General features: G+C 41.6%; 1 protein-coding gene across 2 annotated transcripts in view; it reads right to left on the bottom strand.

The window, feature by feature from the left end:
- The window catches only part of FAM124A (family with sequence similarity 124 member A), a 44,705-nt gene that overhangs the window by 7,846 nt on the left and 17,285 nt on the right, over window positions 1-19,574 (bottom strand). For both annotated transcript variants that reach the window (XM_026108482.2, XM_026108483.2), the window contains one exon: window positions 5,965-6,704. In XM_026108482.2, the coding sequence (XP_025964267.1) occupies window positions 5,965-6,704 (740 nt within the window). The remainder of the gene's footprint in view (window positions 1-5,964; window positions 6,705-19,574) is intronic.

Raw genomic sequence — 19,574 nt, 5'->3', positions numbered from 1 at the left:
TTGCAGTTCTTCTCTTATCTCCATTTTTCTTCTCACAGACCAAACTGTTCCCTGAAACAGTACACTTTCTTTTCCCATCTTTGTCTTTCCTTTCTGCCTTTTCTGCTTCCTGGTTTACTTGCTCCTCTTTCTCTATTTGTACTTAACTGTAGTGACTCAAGACTAAACAGTGGATCTATGCTTGCTTTCACTTATTTCCCAGAGTCCGTAGCTGGTGACGCTTTTGAGTAACAGGGACTACGTAATTTAACTGAATTTAAGATCAGACAGGTCCATTATATCATCCAGTCTGATCTTCTGTTTATCACTTCACAAATCATTAAGCTATTCCTTTACTAAGCCCACTGACCTTTTAGCTAGACAAAAGCATTTCAGTTTTCTTGAGACTAAATCACTGTATGCTTCAGGCAGGGCACACAGGACACTTAGGTGCCTCAAAGCCCTAAGCCCTTCTATACCAGCTGAGGATTGACTAATGCTCCTAGACTATCTACATGTTTTATCAAAATCATACAAATGTTGGATGACCCAGCTGGAGGCTGAGGAGAGGAGAGGGAACATTGCTTTGTGTGAGAGAAAGGAAATGCAGACTCAGGAGTGGTCTGGCAGCATTTATTAGGTCAACTGAAGTAAATGCAACCATGACCATGTCAATCTGTCCCCTAAATGTCTGGGAAGAAACAGAAGTGGCTCCTCAGCCTGCAGGATTTGGCTCTCCTTGGCCAAGATAAGCCTGGGATACAAACTTTTCCTCATGCTGCAGAGGAAAATAAAATGTTTCCCTCAGTCCGAGTTGGGGTTGGGAGTTGAAAAGGAAGAGTTTTACTGTAACCTCAGATCCAGTAATTACTTTGACCCTCAGCAGCTACGTAACACCTACTGCTGCTGCCCATATATCTAAGACAGGGTGTTCTCTGCATTTTCTGAGTCCTCTTGTCCCAGCTCCTTGCTTCAGTTAGGTCAGTCTCCAGTACTGTGTAAGAAGGCACAATCCCCATTTCCTTCTCTCAGCCTAAAATACACTCGGTCAGTTGGGAACCACGGAAAAATATTTCCTAATTTCTGCTTTCAGTTCCTGATTTCTGCTCCTGATTTCCACTCCTAATTTATGCTTTCAGCCATCTTGGGTGTGAGGTTTGACAACAATTATACTTCTCATGTAGATATATACATGTTTTAAGTAAGCTGGCAAAAATAAAAGCAATTATGTTCTCTTCATGGCCCCAGACAAAAGGGGATGAAGAGCAGAGCATGAATCTCACCACCTGTATATATTACACTGAATAAACAAAGAGGTATTCAGCTATAAACTTCTGATTCCTTTTTCTGTATAACACATTTGCTGATGTCCACTCAGGCTTATAATCTTCATGCTACTTCCCATCTTCAAGTCTTTTGCACTGTAAATTCTTATCACAGAATGTCCTTAGGCATGCAGACGGCATACATCTGCAACCACATGTTTTTGTATTTTGTATTTTTTGTATGTCTGTATGCCAGACATATTCAACAATTACATACTGAGCTAATACATAAATGACTGTAGTTCACCTCATGAAACCATGAGTGGATGAATACTGCCTGACCACAGATGTAGGATACTCACTTCGTACACCAAACGATGGAGAAATCTCCAAGGTAGCAGAGACCTGAGCTTGCAGATAGCATAGCAGCAGATTAATGAGACTTAATGGTTGGGTCCACAGGCAATGTTTTCTCAGAACCAAAGCTTCAGTTAATAAACCATGTTTTCTGAATATGATTGTACTGCATCTGAACGCGAGAATACAGTTTCCCAGTATACCTAACCAGAAGATTGTCTGATTCCCTCAGCAACTCAGCTAAAAAATCCTTCTAATTAAAACCTGCAGGTAGTTAACTTTTGCGTTATTATTTCAGTGATGTTCTATAAAGCAACACTAGACAGAAAATACCCACCCCATAAACAGTACAGGGTCATCAGTATAATCTTTAATGGCAAAGAGCCCAGGATTTTTATTTTTCTTGGCTTTCCAGCAATGTTGTCCACTCCTTGCTGCTGGAAATGGTGGAGGAGGAATGATTTCAGTATGAAATTGGTTGTTACAGGAGTGAATTAGGTGCCTGAACGTAGGTGTTAGGTACTATTTGATGTTCCCTAGGGTTGCCTGCTGGCATTCCAGAAGGGCACAGCTCTCCTGTGGGTCCTGGGTCTAGTCTGCCAGACCTCTTTTGGGTGTCTCAGGTATCCCTGGGCATCCAAAATGGCAGTACATCCTATGCATAGGCACTGAGCCACTACTTCGGTGAGACATTCATTTGCCTTTCCTCCCTCCCCCCAAGTATGTCTGCATGTGCATGTGCACACAACACACAGAGCATGTAGAAAATATTGCCAAAATGCTTTTTTTTGGTTCCTTTCCTACCCTGTCCAAAGACATCCTCCTAATTTAAGGAGGCCATCTGTGCACTTTCTTTCTTCTCTCTGGTCATTACCTTTTGCTTCCCAAACACGCATGGCCAAGCTAACTCACCAGTTATTAACCTTTCCTGCTTCCCACATTGCACTGCCTGGCATGCAAATTCATTAGCTCTTCAGCTGTCTCTGCGGGGATTAAGCCCATAGGCAGCCAGGAATTTGGACAAGACCTATAAAACCAGCAGTACATGATGTATTCTTAGCTACTCTGTTCACACATTTTTCCCACTGCTCTTACAACAGCTCCCCAGAGCACCTGCTTCTGGGCTTAGCAATGGCGAAGCAACACGGGTGTCTTCTTCCAGGATGCAGATATGCTCTTAAGCCGTTCTCCTGCTAAAATCAATTGAGGTGCATCCCTTTGCTTCAGTTGGTATATAGGTAGATACAGATCCTCAGTGTTAACTTGCCAATGTGGAAAAGATAATGACAAAATAATTTTGAAAGGCTTTCTTGCAAATGAAGGAATAGGGACTCTGATATTAAACAGACTTATCCTGCCCATGAATAACGTTATTTTCTCTTGCACTGACTTTATCTAAGCCCCTTGATAACTGCATTTGCAAAATGGGTTAAGAACATGGATCAATCTTGCTGGCAAGTATCCCAGTCCCTGTAAGCATACCAAGAAAAACACAGAAGTCACATCTTATTAGTCTAATCATGTAGTATACTCAAGTTTCAAACATTAAATACTGCCTGCTATTCTCAAGAGGAGACGTAAATCTATCATTTTAGGCATACTTGCATACCTGCTAATGTTCATCTGTAGAGAGGCATAGCATCAATATGCAGCAATTAAAAACATTCTGTTGATTACTGAATACCAGCTGATGTGCAGGCTGAAAAATATTATGATGTCATTGCTTAGATTCACATATTTGGGAAGAGATGAAAGTTATTATTATTAACAGCTACACTTTGTGAGAACTCCTGTACCTCACTTTTAAAAAGTAGGTATTATAATTTGTTTTTAGTTTAGAATGAGTTAAAACAACACAAGGACTCCATGTATCACCAAATTCAGAGCTTCCTATAGCCCGTGCTCCATCATATAATCCCTTTTCCTGAACTGATGATCATCCTGTCTTAAATTAAGGTATTAACTTGTTTACACCTGCTGGGAAGCTGTTAGGAAGTTGGCCATCAATATGAATAACTGCTGGCTGAAATCTGTTTATTGCCAGCCTTTTTTTCCTGTGCCGAAAAGAGTCACTTAAGCGAAATAGCCTTTTTCCATCCCTGCTGCTTACCTTCTGATATATTTTTAAAGGATAGTCAGAGCTTCCCTCAAACTTACTTTGGCTAGGCTCAGGCCGCCCAACTCTTTCAGTTTCTATTTGTAAGACAGTCTCTCCATCCCTGTGCACAAGCTGTGATCCCTTCCCTGTACCGCTCCTGTCTAAAGTCACCTTTCTGGACACCAGAACTGCACATGGGTGAGGCCAGCAGTATCTTTTACAATGGCACGAGCACTTCCCACACTCCATAGTGGATACTACGTCTCATATACGCTTGGGACTGCATTTCTCTTTTCATGGCTATGCTGCACTGGTGACTTGAAGTCACCTGAGCACAAACAGGTGATATATTCCTTCTTATATACTTATATATTCCTTCTATATCTACTGTTATACAGCTCCACTTTGGATTCTACAGACTTGTTTAAAACCTGTATACCAGGACCTAGGCTTCATGACTTTACAATTTCATAATTCAGACCCAAAGTCTCTGTTTTCCTCTATTTTGTATATATTAAACTTCTTTTGCTACACTGCACTTCCAATGTGATAATTTCCATTTCCATAACTTCGTGCCCATTTGCAATTTTGCCCTCCTGTTCAGTATAATCATCCTCACTGAAAGCAGAAAAAAATAATTTAATTTGGGGACCACTCAACAGTGTTTTCTTCTTTTTTGAGTATATGGCTAAAATCTTGTTTTAATTTTGTTTGCAAGGTTTACCTCAGACTGGTGGTTGGCAAGTCTTGCTTTTCCTCTGTACTACCTGCCTCCTGTTATTTCTCAAAATCTGCTGTTCTGAAATGAAAGCCTTATTTACAAGACCTCTCATTTTTTTTCCTTCCCTTTAATTTACTCAAAACCAGTGCAAGATCACATAAACCAAAGTTGTACCACATAGACGAGATCTACAGAAAAAACAGAAAAATGGATGTAGCTATGAGTGGTTACTGTGTAAAAGTATTGTGATGGGTCTTGTAAACTTAAGTTTGCAAGTTATCTCAGCCTAACACAGATATGCCTACAGTGCCAGTAATCATCTTGACAAATTGGTGACTAACTTGGCAGAGGGGCAAGGAACCTGAATTGCCTCCTGAGCCCTGCACGTGTGCTGTTCAGTTCTGGCACGAGGCATCTCTGTGGGCATCATCCGCCAGGAGGCAAAGGGTTTTGCCACCACCTGGATATGACCCACCAGAGTGCAGAGGCCCGGTATATGGGATTTTTACTCACGCAGCTACGTACCCAGAGGCACTGTGCTGCAGTAGGCAGGTATGTGCCCAGCTCTGCAAGAGGTCCATGCAGCAGAAGGATCATACCCACAATGATTCTTCTGCAGAAATAAAGCCAGATAATTTGGCAAGCTTTATGAATGAAATTCACTTTAAAATATACCCTTTTCTAGAGCCTAGACGGCAGTCTTCTAAAGGTGAGGGTCTGTGCTCTTTGATTCACATGCTTAGCAGCAATAAACACCTTTACAGTGAAGGAATGCACATTAACCTCTCTCAGGACTGCCACACATACCCCTCTGCAGAGTAGGGGAGCAATCAAAAGCTTGCTGCTTGTTATGCCATTTAACTCCCTTGAATGCAGTGTGGTGAAGCGTGCTGATACAATGCACAGATATGATGACTGCAGACGTCCTCATAAATAAATTCTCTTTTAGGATCTGATTATGAGCACCTAATATTAGCTCTAAAGGAGGGTCTATGGGAATGTGTCTGCTAGGTTGCTCTTTAAGGTGCATTGCTTTTCCTTCACCATCTTTCTCCTCATAATGATAATCACTGTGCAGAAGAGAGGTGCAGTTTGTCATCCCATTTTTTCAAACTGATTCAAGAAAATATCATGTACCATCAGGAATTCCACTTCTCTTTCATAAAAATCTGCTGATTGAGAGCTGTTTTATAAAACTCTGTCAGTGCCCATATTTCTCATAAAACTACACCCATCAGCCATCATTTCTCCACTTGGGCTTGTAATTCCTTCTCCCCTCATTCTTTTAAACAACTACCTCATCTCAAATCATTCTTTGTGTAAACTGAAGCTGACTGATATCTGCACTGTATCACCAGCTGCTTTCCTGATTAGTTATACACACACAGTAAGGTTTCTGATTTCTTTCTTTAGCAGTGACATCCTGGCTCTTCCAGCTAGGACAGAGCACTAGAAAAGCCTCCCTTCCTGGTTGCTGTCTTCGGTTAAGCTTTCCTGCATAAAATCAATAAATATGCTTCTGTTTTTCTGTGTACTGAACTCACCTGCAAAAGGATCCTATTTCCATCGTGGTCTTCAGTTTGCCACCTGCCCTCACTGATTGGGCTGCAAGAGTTGGGCAAGAGAGGAACAAGCTGTCCAACATCTTTCACTCTGAACTCCAGCACTGCTGATTCCATCGGGGCTGGAATCTGGCCCTTTGGGAGTTTTTTTAAAGAAAATTGAATGTCTATGTCCATGTTAGAATAGATTGGGAAAACACAAAAATCTGCTTTTTTCTGACATACTGGTCTTTTCAGGATTAACTCATACAATTTCAAAATGTCAACAAAGTTTTCACTCCTGCAGTATATAGTGAAGCGGATAATTTCTTTTCCATAATGTACCGGGCGAATGGCCCACAGAGGAGTCCCTGGAGCCAAAGTGTAGAAGTCCTGGCTGCATGGCATGTAAGGCAGGAACTTCCCATGCACTCGCTCTGTGTGGTTGTAATGCCAAGGTGGCCGCTGAAAGGTTTCATGGAGTTGCAAGATCGGTTCTTCTCCATATTCCTCCTGCAGAAATAGAATGATGGCAAGGGCTGGCTGAGAAACACCAACTTTACCTTGCGTCCTGCACTTTTGTGACACTCGTCTCTCTGAGACTCGAAACAGCTGGAGGTCTGGATGGATCCAGGCTAGAAGCTTATCGATGGCTTGCTGGAGAGTCTTAGATTCTCCCGGGTCTGTGATAATATGTACACTAACAAGGAATGGGTCCTGTACATCTTCCACAGAAAGTTCACCTGATAGTATAAAAAGAAAAATATCCATTAGGATTTTAAACCTACTAATTTCCTTGACTGTTGTAAAGATTTAGGTGATCCTTAAAGGAGAAACAGACTACTCAGTCACACCGGGCTTTGTTTTCCTCTCTCTCAAGCTCACCTACAATAATGTAAAAATATGGTACAGAGATATAGCAACAAACAAAATAACCAGTAAGACAGAGAAGTTTTATCATGCATACTACAACGGTTACTGTTTCTATTGAGGCAGCATCCAAAAGACATTACCCAAAGTGAATTTCTGTGCTAGAAAATAACTGCCCAAGCAGCTGACAGGTAGGAAAGACAAAAACACTGATATAGAGCGCGGATGGAAGGGGCACTAATAATGTGCAGAATGATTGGGGTGGACAGTGTTCATCCTATTTTGTTTTAATTTGTGCAATGTGGCTTGGGGCATGGAAATTACACCACTGAACTCCACTCTACCAGCCTGCCATTGGAGCTTTCCACCAAGTTAAGAGTGCTCTGTGTCCTGAAGGCAACTGTTTTAATAAGCAAGGCAAAGTTTGTAGGGAGAGGTAATATCTTTTATTAGACCAACTGATAGAGCTAGGAAAAAAAAAAAAGACAAGCCTTCAGGCACACAAGCCCTTCTTCAGGAAAAGATATTACCTCTCCATACAAATCCTACACTGTTTATATCTTTAGACATCATGACTACAACAATACTATTGCTTCAAGGATTTTATAAGATTAGGGAAGACTGGTAAAAGCAGGAAGCAGAAAAAATTACACTAACTCAAGGGAAAAAAGAAATCTCTAGTCAGTACTGGGAATGTTCAAAGGGGCTCTATATGCCCTGGCCCCTAAAAGCTCTCTGACTGCTCAGCAGCAGTGCAATGGCTGGTTGAAGGGCAGGGGAGAAACTGTCATTACTGTTCTGCTGCAGTTGCATGCCAAGAAAGGTGCACATAAAAGATCCAAGACAGCTTAATACACCGTTCAGGTAATCTGGATATTGTTGCTGAAATGGCTCCCTCTATTTGGTATTCTGAAACTACCTGCATGTATGAGACTCAAGCCTAGGCAAAAAGCCTAAATGTGTGAAGACTTAGAAAGGCTTCCCAAGCTTTTCATTGTGCAGACCTCATTTAATAGAGGGACTGTTTCACAGACTGCTTCCCCTCCTATTGGCAATCGTATGAACTTCTCCCTCCTCCTCTCTGGCATCAGAATAACATTCCTGCGATACTTCAGCAATTGCTTTAATGGAAAAAACCAGTATTATACAAGCAGTGTATTTTAGTTGCCTTTAATGCAGAATAGCCGCAAGACATGGAGAGAAGCTAAATGCAACTGTGTAGCTTTCCAAAGGTCACCAGTGAACATACCACCAGCCTCAATTTAGGAGCTCCTGAAATACACAGCATGCAGAGCAAATACAGAGCATGTATTTTGCCTAGAGCAGATTTAGAAACAAACAAGCAGATAATCAAAAATACAATTACAGCAAAGTTCTTTTATCTCTGCATGAGATGGGTGATGTGGAGTGACTCTGTCACATGGTTAATGGAAAAAAACAAAACTTGAACAAAAAAAATCTGTCAGTATGTCACAGGAGGCTCTGCTGTAACACTTGTTACTAGTAGGTAATTTTTAGATATATCCCCTGCAGGTAGTCACGGGGGGGGGGGGGGGGGGGACGGGACGGGACAGTGATCTAATAAAACTAGAAACAAAACAATCACCATAGCTACGCAGTCATTCGTTTTCTAAGATTGGTATAGAAGATGTTCAGCTCTCTTCTGCCGCCATTTCTTTTGTCACACAAATGCTATCAAAGTCTGCAACAAGCGACAGGCTCGATATTTATGCATATAAATGACTGCAGCTTTGAAAGAAGCCCGGGCTCAACAATGCAAAGCAAAGAGCCATCGTTCCTGTGGGCTTCTTGTTTTGCATTGAAAAAAATCCCTGAGCATGGCTTTTCTGCCCTCCTGTTGCTCAGCATGGTGCATGGACACTGAATGGTCTAAAGCATTTTTCAAAAGTGAAGCCCTGGGGGAGCCAGCACCGGAATTAGTATTCTGCAGCTATCGCTGACTGGGCCCATCAGCACCAGACACCAGAACAGGCAGCCCTGGAAAGGCCACCAAAGCTCTGCACAAAACCATCATTAGGAGCTAAGGTGATACATACAGCAGAGAAAACCATCCTTTTTTGAACTAGAAGTAACTATTAACATCAGTACAGAAAGAGCTTCAGTACCTATTTTATGCTAGCAAAGATACTCTTACTGCAAATGAGTGCCACTTTTACACCTCTCATTATGTGGCTTCTGTATTTCTAAAATGGCAGTCCTTTTCATTTAGAAACGGGGAAAAAAACAGAAATACAAGAAAAGCAGAAATACGAGACAAGAAGCTGAGAGAAACTTCCCCTGAACTGACAACAAGCTGCAAATTGTTTCTATCTTAGTAACAAGTCTTTTTGCTGCAACTCACAGGGGAGGGAGGAAATGGCACCATTTCTCATGACATAGTTCAATCTGCCCCCTGGCAAATTGTCACAGAAGCAAATGAAAGCTCTGCATATGTATTAGCCTTCCTGTGTTACTAGTTAATCCCACAGAAAATATCAAAATGCTGAGGCATCTATTTGAAAATAAGCTCTACAGTTCTCACAGCTATTACATTTTTTTTTCCTATGACAGAAGGGAATTAGTTCCTTCTGAGCTGGCAAAGCACTAACATTGCTAAGAGGAAAATACCACCAAGATAGGGAGCTGAAGGTGACCTGCCTGTTTTATGATTAAGCCTTGGATAGGTCTTTATGTGTTATTTTGTTGCTGATGCAATATTTAACTACACACTTTTTTAACTTCCAGAGCAGAGAAAAGGAAAGTTCTGCAAAGCAGAACTGTTATCTTGCCCTCTGTTCGTCCTCTCCTGCTTTCCCTGCCCAGGCATCAGGATTTATTTGTCAGAAAGATATTCTGACAGAAAGCAGCAGGTGCTGTCAAATCGGTCTGTGCTAGCTGCCTCTTTTGGATAGTACTTCAGTGCAATTCTAGTTGCCTTGTCTTGGGGATGGACACAACAGGGACCAGTCTGTCTAGACTAGTTGTCTTCATTCCCTGCTCACTACCTGGAGAGAGGCTGCTGCCTCTGAAAAAACCCACAGAGACTGATCCTGCCTGCCTAATTTCTTTCTTCTCCCCTCACTCTCTGTAAAGAAGGAAGATGCCTCCACAAGATGAGCCTCTCTGCATCCAGAGACCACTCAGCGCACCCCTGACAAGAGGTGCCTAGTGGGATGGCTGTGGCAGCAGTGATTTAGTGACACCAACACTTATACACAAGGTGGGAAGCAATGAGTTAAGTGATCTGCTTCCTTCAGAGGGGGGATATGCAGTAAAGCTCAGCCTCTGCGGTATCTGGGTAACACCACTCTTGTTGAAGCTGGCCAGGAATGCAGGATTCCTCATGCTGAAGCAAGCACAAGCGAACATAACTAAGTCAGTAGCCCTGGGAGCTATGCTCAGCTGGAATTAGGCAGGACTGGAATTGCGGCCCCTTCTCCGTGGAATATGTATGTAATTTTACACATTAGACCACACCACAGGCAAAACATCCCCAGAAGAAAGGAGTAGAGGTTTCCCCTCTGCCACATTAGAGAAGTGTTTCTCTTGCATCTGCCTTTTGGACCCTGGACTCTTGAGTACCTGGCTCTAGGAGGTGGAGAATGGTTACCGCGGTTATCAGGCTGTGGCCTGGCAGCCTGGTCCCTCTTTTACAACCTGGGAGGCACAGATATGCATTCCCTGAAGCTGTCATCCATGAACAGCCCACGGCCCTTCCTTTCTTGGGGGAGGGCTACAACCACTCTTTTATTTCAGAAAAAAATCACTCCCATTGGAAGCCTTAATGACACCTCATTTTCCAGGCTTCTCCAGTGGACTTAGCCCAAACTGGTTGTCTCCCTAAATTCACATCATGACAGAGCTTAGGGAGGAGATAACCACTCGTCTCCCTAAAACATCCCTTCTAAGCTTGTATTGGTGAATCAAAATATAGACCCAAAGATCCTTCAGACTCACCTACATGGCTAGACAAATCTGGAAAGTCCGTGAGTTAGGATGTAGTCTGAGGCAAAGACAGATTTGAGACAGACTGGATCCCAGCCCCAGCTTCTGCATGGGAAAATGCATTTGCAAACTGTTAGTTAATTTCAAATTTCCAGGCACCTACATTTTCTATCAAGGAAACTGAGAAAAAATATTCAACCTACAAATATTTGACATAAATAATTTTTTGAGCTGACCCACAACATTGCGCTGCGAACACTAGAACGCTAACTTGCCGCTTCCTGTTGTGGCATGCTGTTTGATGGGAACCAAAGGTGGAACTTCTCTTCTCCCCTACACGCTAGATTCCCTTATTGCTACATGAGGCAGTAAGATTTCAGATTTCATTCTGACCAAATTGTGCGATACTCTATAAGGGATGAAAACCAGGAAGGGAGAGAGGATCACACTGAGCATGCGAAGCTCCTGAATTACAGCTCCCATCAGGCAGTACATTGTTACCAGGAAATAATAAAATAATTCAAAACAAATCATTACAGATCATTGTCAGATATTTTGCTTATTGTTAACAAATGAAAATATTTCAACTGTGGGAATGCAGAAGAATTTTAATTGTATAAATAATGTCAGAACAAAACATTATACTATTTCCTAATTGAGACTTCTCAAGATTTCTGTTTCATAGGGAATTTCAGTATTTTCCTATTTTAATCCCATTCCAAAACACAAACAAATGCTGAAATACTTGCATTTTTCATTGAACGGGACATTCATGTTTTATTTGACTCTAACGCAAGATTGATCCTTTTTGGTGTGGTAATTGAAAGGCTCATGGGCAGGCACAAAGAGAGAGGCTATTTTCATAAACAAGCAACATCATTTTATAGGCAGCTGTGATAGAAGTGGTTACTGACCACCTCTGGCAGCAGAACCCACTGGTAGGTCATGCTTTGATGAATTATGCAGCATCAATAATCTTTTGAACAAGCAGGATGTGACAGATTCACCAGAGACTCCATTCTCTTTCCCCTGAGTTTAACGGCATCTGACAAATGCAAGACTGCAGGATAATGTGTTTCTCAGCGTGCCCTGCTTTGTGCACCACCTCAAACTCATGAAGGACATTCAGAAGCAATGAGAAAAGGGATGATCTGCATGGCACAGCTGCAAAAAAGAGAAACAAGAGAAACCACTTTCATGCTCCCATCAGAGCAGCATTTTCCTGGGGAGCTGCAGCTGGGTGTTCTCTGTTGGAGATAACAGTGACATGATGCTCCCTCCTCTATCCTTACTAAGGTAGTATAAACAATGTGTAGCAGACCAGCGTACTGACATGTAATGCAACATGTTCAGTCATGTTCAGTCTGCACAGGTGCTCTGTGCTGTTATCCAGTCACTCTTGAATGCCAAGAACCCATACTGAGCAGAAATAAGGCTGGAAAATGAAGCTCATTGTCTGCCCACTGGAGATAAAGGCTTTCTCTGATACATTAAAATGAACAGTCTTTCAAGGAGATGTCATTGCCCTTCGTGTACAACATGCAATCAACCATACAGTAGTGAATCTTACCAAAAAGCGGTACTTAATGCCCACACAGGCACTGCATGATCAACTAAAGGCAATGGCAGTTCTTATCAGCTGGTACCTCTGCTGTTAGAGGGTGTACCAACTGCAGCTCTCCTTGGTAGCATGAAGTCTCTACTGAAACTCCCCACAGTGCCACAGCTCTCAGGGAATTCCAGTCCCTTCCTCACCTGCTCCACTGTGCTGACTTACCAAAGGGTAAAACATCATGATCATCTTATGCTGCTGCGGAAGGGAACCGTCTCTCTCTCGTCCTTCACCTCTCCACGCACTCCTGCCTACTTCCTCATGTTGGCCTGAGTACTCATGCAGCTATGCAGCTCAAACTGATCCTGAAACTGCACCCTGACACTCCCTCACCCGTTTGTAGTCATGCCCAGTCAACAGCGCCAAGATCACCATCTCATCGTGCCTTCAGAATCATATACTCCCTTCTCACTCACAGGAAACACAAACATTGTGGCCAAAAGTCATCCAGTGGAAAATTAGGCACCTGAAAGATGCCCTCTATTTGGAGGCTATCTGGCACACCTTTTGTAGTCAATGCTGAGAGACAATCAAACCGATGATGGGGCCCATCACTTTCCATTGCCTTGAGTGGGGGCCAAGGGTAATTACATTTCCATCTTGGGCACCTCAGCTATGCAACTAAATTAGAAGAAATGGTTGTGGGCCAGTGTGCTTATCTTTAAGATCATTCTCATTCTGCTAACTTGTCTTGCTGTACCACTTTGTCAACAAATGAGACATGCTTCTATAATGACCATTATGGAGGAAATGCTCTTGAATTAGATGACTGCCATGTCTTCCATTACATCCTTGAAACAAACTTCTTTGATTCTTTCACAGTCAAGCTGCTAACTGATCACAGCAATGCAAGCAGTCAGGGGCTATTTAGATCATGAATATACCCTCAGTCCCTGTTCCCTCTTTCCCCCATCTCCTTACGGACAGCACTTCAGCTTTCTCACATATCCCCTAACTACCTAACAGACAAAAAGCAGTTCACATTTGGTATAAACGTATGTATGTGTTGCCTGTGTGCTGACTGCCCAGCTGTAGGCTGGAAAGAACAGGTAACGAGCTCCTATCAGTCTTCTTTCTCCATAGAGACAAAAATTTGTCCCTCTGTCTTTCATTCAGTGGCTGATTTTGATGAAACCTGTGGGAACTTAACATTGCTGAGATCTCCATTTCTCTATCAAAGTTCCCTGAACATGGGCAAAGGGCTGAAAAATGTGAAGACAGCTGGCATATCACATGTCCCTTCAAAAATAGGCTAAAAAAAAAAAGGGGACTTGAGTGCCACATTGTGTTTCTAGCTGTGCTTTGTAATCCTGTCTCTGTGACACTGCTGCCTTCTCTTTGCAACACTCACATGCTTTATCAGGCTTTATGCAGCCTGTTGGCATATCAAAGCAGAAGTTGTGCTTTACTGTATATTAAGCACCTAGCACAAAATGTCTCCAACCCCAAAAAGAAGATATATGGGATCTTCACACAAACAAACAGTAGGAATCCACAGCAGGTGCTTTCATACCATGGTTACAAGCAAGCAAGCAAACTGTTTGGCAAGCCTTCATAAATGCTTCCAAGGATAAGGATTTTTCACCAATATTGTGGTCTTCTCCATAAGCTCTTTACTCTTCATACTGCATGGTGTTTGTGCAACCTGGCATTCTGCTCCCCCCAAATATGCTGCTGATGCTATACACTATATTGATAACTGCAATGTTACAAATAGTCAGTTTCAATTTTTTAAAATGTCCTTATTATTTAGTCTCTGGAGAGCACAGAGGTCTTATTTCAGTGCTCTCATCAACTACAACTTTACCTACAAACTTGCTGGAAAGCAAGAATGGCAAAATGTTAATGTATTCACACAGCTCCAGGGATGAAGAAAATTCACTATTATGGCAAGACTAGTGATAAAATGGCAGAAATAGGCAACACTTAGCTCTGCTTGCTCGTGCTTCCATCTATCATGATGGTGCCAGGGACTTCTAACTGATTTTTTTAGAGGTTGGACTCTGGTACTCATCCTAAACTTTTACCTATTGCTCATACATGGAGCAAGATGGCATTTTGCGTTTCTGGATGCACTCATGCACACTACACAATGAATCCAAATCTGGCACAGGACCCTTATACTGATCAGAGATACCAGCTTTTCAACCTCATTTACATCAAATTCACACTCATCCTTTACTCCATAGTTCACTTCCTAACTTGCTATATGTACTCACAAAGAACAAAAACATTTAAGAGTGTGCAGGCAACAGCGACAATTTCAGAGAAAAACACCTGGAAGGGACGCGTTTGAGATCCTGAGTTTCTGCAAATGTTACTTGGTTTTAGTTCAGCGCATGCAAAGCAGTCTGAAGCAATTGTTCACCAAAAAGCTATGTAAGCTAGAACAGAGAAGTTTAGCATAAAGTATTGTTATAGGAATTTTGAGCCATTTCTCCCTGAGGCCAGTGGTTGGAATTTCCCCTCTTCCCTCCCACATAAAGTTTACCACAATTTGTGAGCTGTCTTGGAGTCTCAGTCCAGTTTGCTTTGCACATGTGTCCATACCACAAAACAGATTCACACGATTTGGCATCTTCAACAGCTGTCTTCACTCAAAAGCCAAACTCTACTTCCATTTCCCCATCTAGGGACTCAAAAGGTTCCATCACACAGAGGGCCTGAAGTCCGTGGAGAAACAATAAGGAGAATTTTTTTTCTATTACCCTGAAAAGTATTCCTGATCTGTGGACAGGACAGCTGTTGATTATATTTCTGTATCTTTCAGAAACACGCAAGAAAAAAGAACAATCAGAAAATCCTGTGTGGGAAAGTCTTAATCATAACAGTGAGCTGCTGTTCACAAGATTTGTCCCAGTGAGTTCAATGATACTACTGGCACAAATGAGTCTGCATCACCTGGGTAAAATACAGGGCTTTAAGTAGCTGCCTATGCCGCTGCTAAACTCAGTCCAGTGGAAAAACACAGGAATGGAGCATTAATTAAAAATGTTCAACTATTACATTAATTTTTTGATGACTATTTTATATTGTATGCAGAATTAAGCAAACTTGCCTGACTTTTAATGGAGGGGGGGAAAAAGATGGCTTAAAACTGAAACACAACAAGAGCTGTATTCTAAACAGCTCCAGATTTCCATTTTGGAAGATTTAAGCCTTGCAAAGACGTAAGTCCTTCCCAGTCATAAAATTTTTCTAAATAAAGATATGGCTTGTTGTACTTGGCGAAAACCCAGATACTGATTTTTGGTATTAATTTCGGATCTCTATACAGAGTTGCAAGGTGTAGTAATTTAATAAAATTCCATTTAATAATCCACCAATAAATCAAAAGCTGTGCAATGCATATCAGCATTCAAACTGTGTCCAACAATACAGTGTTCAAAGTCCTTTGATCGCAAGTACAGTATTTTCTGAAAATCAGACCTCCACGTAAAACTGAGATTCACAAAAATATGGTTTTTATAAAAGGGCAGAAAGAACTCTGCCTTAAAAAAAAAAAAAAAAGCTCTGTACACTTGAGCAGTTGATGAATTTGGTCCAACAATGAGCTCCATACCTCACACAATGTACTCTAGTTAACTGAGAGTGTGATCTTATGATTGGCTTAAGGCAATTTAAGACCTCACTGCTGGCACCCTCCCCCCCACTCCCAGCTAAGTGTTTCACAGCTGACACATGGGAAGCAGCAATGTGCAAGTTGAAACAGCTTGCTGAGCAGACTGAAAAGAAGCCTTCAGACAAAGAGTAATCATGATTGCACCTTTTGGTTGCAGTCAGAGAACTGATCTGGCTAAAAATATTAATTTTCAGGCAGAGCACTTCTTTAAATCAGCTTTTGCTTTTGCACAAACCATCCTAGTATCGCAAGGAGGTGGCAGGGAAGCTGCCTGAGGGAAGGCAGGAGCCATTCCAAGGCATCTACATTCAAGCTGGACCAAGAAGATGGAATTAAACGCTGGGACATGGTTAAGTATTAGCATGTTTGCTTCTCTCTAGGCAATCAATAATATTAGCATCACAGCAGAGGAACCATTTAGACAGAACGATAGCAGAAAACTATTTTGGATCTTGTAATACTTTTGGCTGATAGTAGTGTGCCATTCAAAAGACCTACCCCTTTCCAGCTGATGGAGAAGGGATGCAATAACAGGAAGCATGGTTTGTGGTCAGGAGTTCATTCTGATCCCACATGGTGGCAGCCAGGAATGACCTGGCAAATATTTCATGAATTTCTTAGAAGTTAGAGAGGCAAGGTGTTTTCCCAAACTGTTTATCAGCAAATACACAGTACCAACAAAAAAAGGCAGGCACTGAACATGCTCTAGCAGGTGGCATGCACAAATTACCAAGTGGCCCAGTTCGCCACCACCCAATAACAGCTTCCATAAGATTTTATTTATTTATTTAAGGAGTTCAAATCAAAGAAATGCACCACAAAAATGTACTGCGGTGCTAAAATAAGGAAACTAATTGCTGGCATTGTCAACACAGGAGGTATTTAGCAAAAACTGTCTGAAGATCTTCTGCCTTCACGAGTGTTTTGTCATTTGACTCAATGAATCAAACAGCTTTTCAACTGTTCTATCATAACTAGCGCTTCTGAGGCAGGAATTGCCATAGGACAGACTTTTTTTTTGCTTCTCTCTTTGGGCAGATATCTCAACAATTCTCAGATTTTCAGATCATTTTTGTCGCTGTTCCAGCTGAACTTGGCACGTCAAGACCTTTCCTGTAAATCTTTGCTCAGGATGACAAACCCACTAAATTCCTGCCTAGATCCCCGTGGTTTTCTGGGACAGCAGCAGTACCACTTCCACAAAGGGAAATACAGTCCACATCACCCACTAATCCAATTTAATTTTCTTTGAAATCTTTTCAATAAATTTTTACTAGAATTGCCTGGCACTCAATAGCTCAGTGTTTATCAAAGGTTTCCTGTACTTCTGAATCATGTTTGGTAATGAGAAAGATGAACTATTTTCCTTATCTAGTTTTCATTATGCTCTTAAAACAAGAGTTAGAAAAAAAAAATTCAGGTTGTTATTCATACCCAAAGTTCTTTTCCTTATAACTAGTCCAGTGTTTACCTGCTGTGTCAATATGACAGGAAAAAGAACTGACTAGCCATGGTCAGAAAACTATATACAATTGTCATATAAGGCACAACAAATATGGAGTTTCGATAACTCTGGTCCAGTAACTGTTTAGGGTACACTTACACCCCTTTGATACAGAAAGCCCAAGAAAGCAAGAAGCTAGTAGGAAGTAATTTAACTATGCAACACACAGTTCAGCATGTGCTAAACAATCTCTGTGAAACTTACTTTAACGTAGAACAAGAGATACTCTGTTACTCCAAGCTAAATGCATTTAAACAGGAACATCAGTCTTTATAAGGGGAAGGGTATGCTTGTGATTAAGGCCACACGCTTGACGTGCAGTAATTAAATCTAGATTTCAAGCACAGTTGTAATGTGTTTATATGTCATTACATGTGTCTGTGCATCAGCTCTTTTCTATCTTCTCTTTCTGGCCATTGGCCATATTTAATCCTGTCTTTAAGGACATTTATTTCCTCTCTAATCCTTATGCTTCTGAATAACCACATAAAGTAAGACCAAGCTCAACATGTTATCTCCCTACTAGGACAGAGTCCTAACTTCAGCTTCTAAAAAGACAGAAGTGCAAATAACTTAATCATGGTTTCCAGGCAATGGCACTCAGCAGCAGTGGTAACTCCATGTAGTAGTATCTGACATAAGCAAGGCTCCACGTGCACCTCCTGAAAAAATCAGGAGTCATCATCTGTATATGCTTGTGGGTGAGGCTGGGATATTGGTGGGCCTGGGTGGAGAATGGTGCGGTGTGGTCAGATACCATAGCAAAACAGGAAGTGGACAGTTAAAAATTATGCAGTTGAGAGGGAAAATAAGGGACTGAAGAGCAACAGGGCCTGCTGATGTTGCTCAAGGCAGATGATTCAAACTGAAACATGAGAAATTCCTTTTAAAAATAAAAAAAAAGCTTTTTTACTGTGAGGGTGGTTGAACACTGGAGCAGGTTGCCCAGAAAGGCTGGGGAGTCTCTGTCCTTGGAGATATTCAAAACCTAACCAGACACGGTCCTGGGCAACCTGTTCTAGCTGACCTTACTTGAGCAAGGATGTTGGACTGAATTATCTCCAGAGATCCCTTCCAAACTCAACTATTTTGTGATTCACTACTAGACATTTTATCCTGTGTGCAAGCATATGCTCCTTCATCACAGTGGAATTTGATGACAGGCAGTTATATAAACACATTTTGCACAGCTGAATACTGCTGGCAGCATGTGGCAACGACATTTTCCTTCTTCACACAGCTGCAGTGGGAGACAGCATTGCCTTCTACCACTAACACCATGACGCTAGCCAGGCAAGAGATGTAGAAGATGCTCACTGTATTTTCAGGAGCTGACATCTCCAGTTTCACCCCAGTATAAAACACCCGAATCTGTAACACACAGAGGCTGAAGGCTGAGAGTTCTAGATGATTTGGGCCCCGTTTCCTCTTCCATTTTTACTACATTTTAATTAGTCTTCTTTTTATAACAATACCTTCTGGAAATGCAACATGATGCTGGCAGGCCCCCTGTAAATTGGTTTTACAATTGTATTTACTACAGCCTCTCGACAGCCATTGTAAAAGCATCTCAGTTCTCTGTGGAAATAAGAAACAATTTGCTATGATGTGCTTTTGTGTTGCAGTAAAAGAATATAATTATACCTTTACATTTATTAAATGATGTTGGTTGGAGAAATAGACTTAGAATATCCCTAGTCCAGCAGTGCCTAGGACAGAATTGGTTTGAACTAACCAAGCTTAAAGTGAACAACTGTATTACAAAATACTATTTCTGTAACAGATTTTTAAAGCCAAAAAAATCTAACCCAACCTCTTTCTGCTCCTGGTTAGTTTTGATCACCTTTAACTGTTAAATGAAGGCAACTGGATTTTGAAATGACACATGAGTACAGGGAGGCCATTTCTCCATATGCTGTTGTTAATGGTTGCCTATAAATTTGTGTTTTACTGTAGCTGCTTAAGCTTCTGCAGCTCCCCTTATCTCTGCAACCAGAAAGGCCAAATCTATTGTCTTTAGTTCAAAACTCCATTACTTGAAAATAAAGAAAAAAAGAACC

The sequence above is a fragment of the Dromaius novaehollandiae genome, chromosome 1 (assembly GCF_036370855.1).
Source record: "Dromaius novaehollandiae isolate bDroNov1 chromosome 1, bDroNov1.hap1, whole genome shotgun sequence".
Taxonomy (NCBI): domain Eukaryota; kingdom Metazoa; phylum Chordata; class Aves; order Casuariiformes; family Dromaiidae; genus Dromaius; species Dromaius novaehollandiae.
This window is presented reverse-complemented; position numbering and strand designations above follow the sequence as displayed.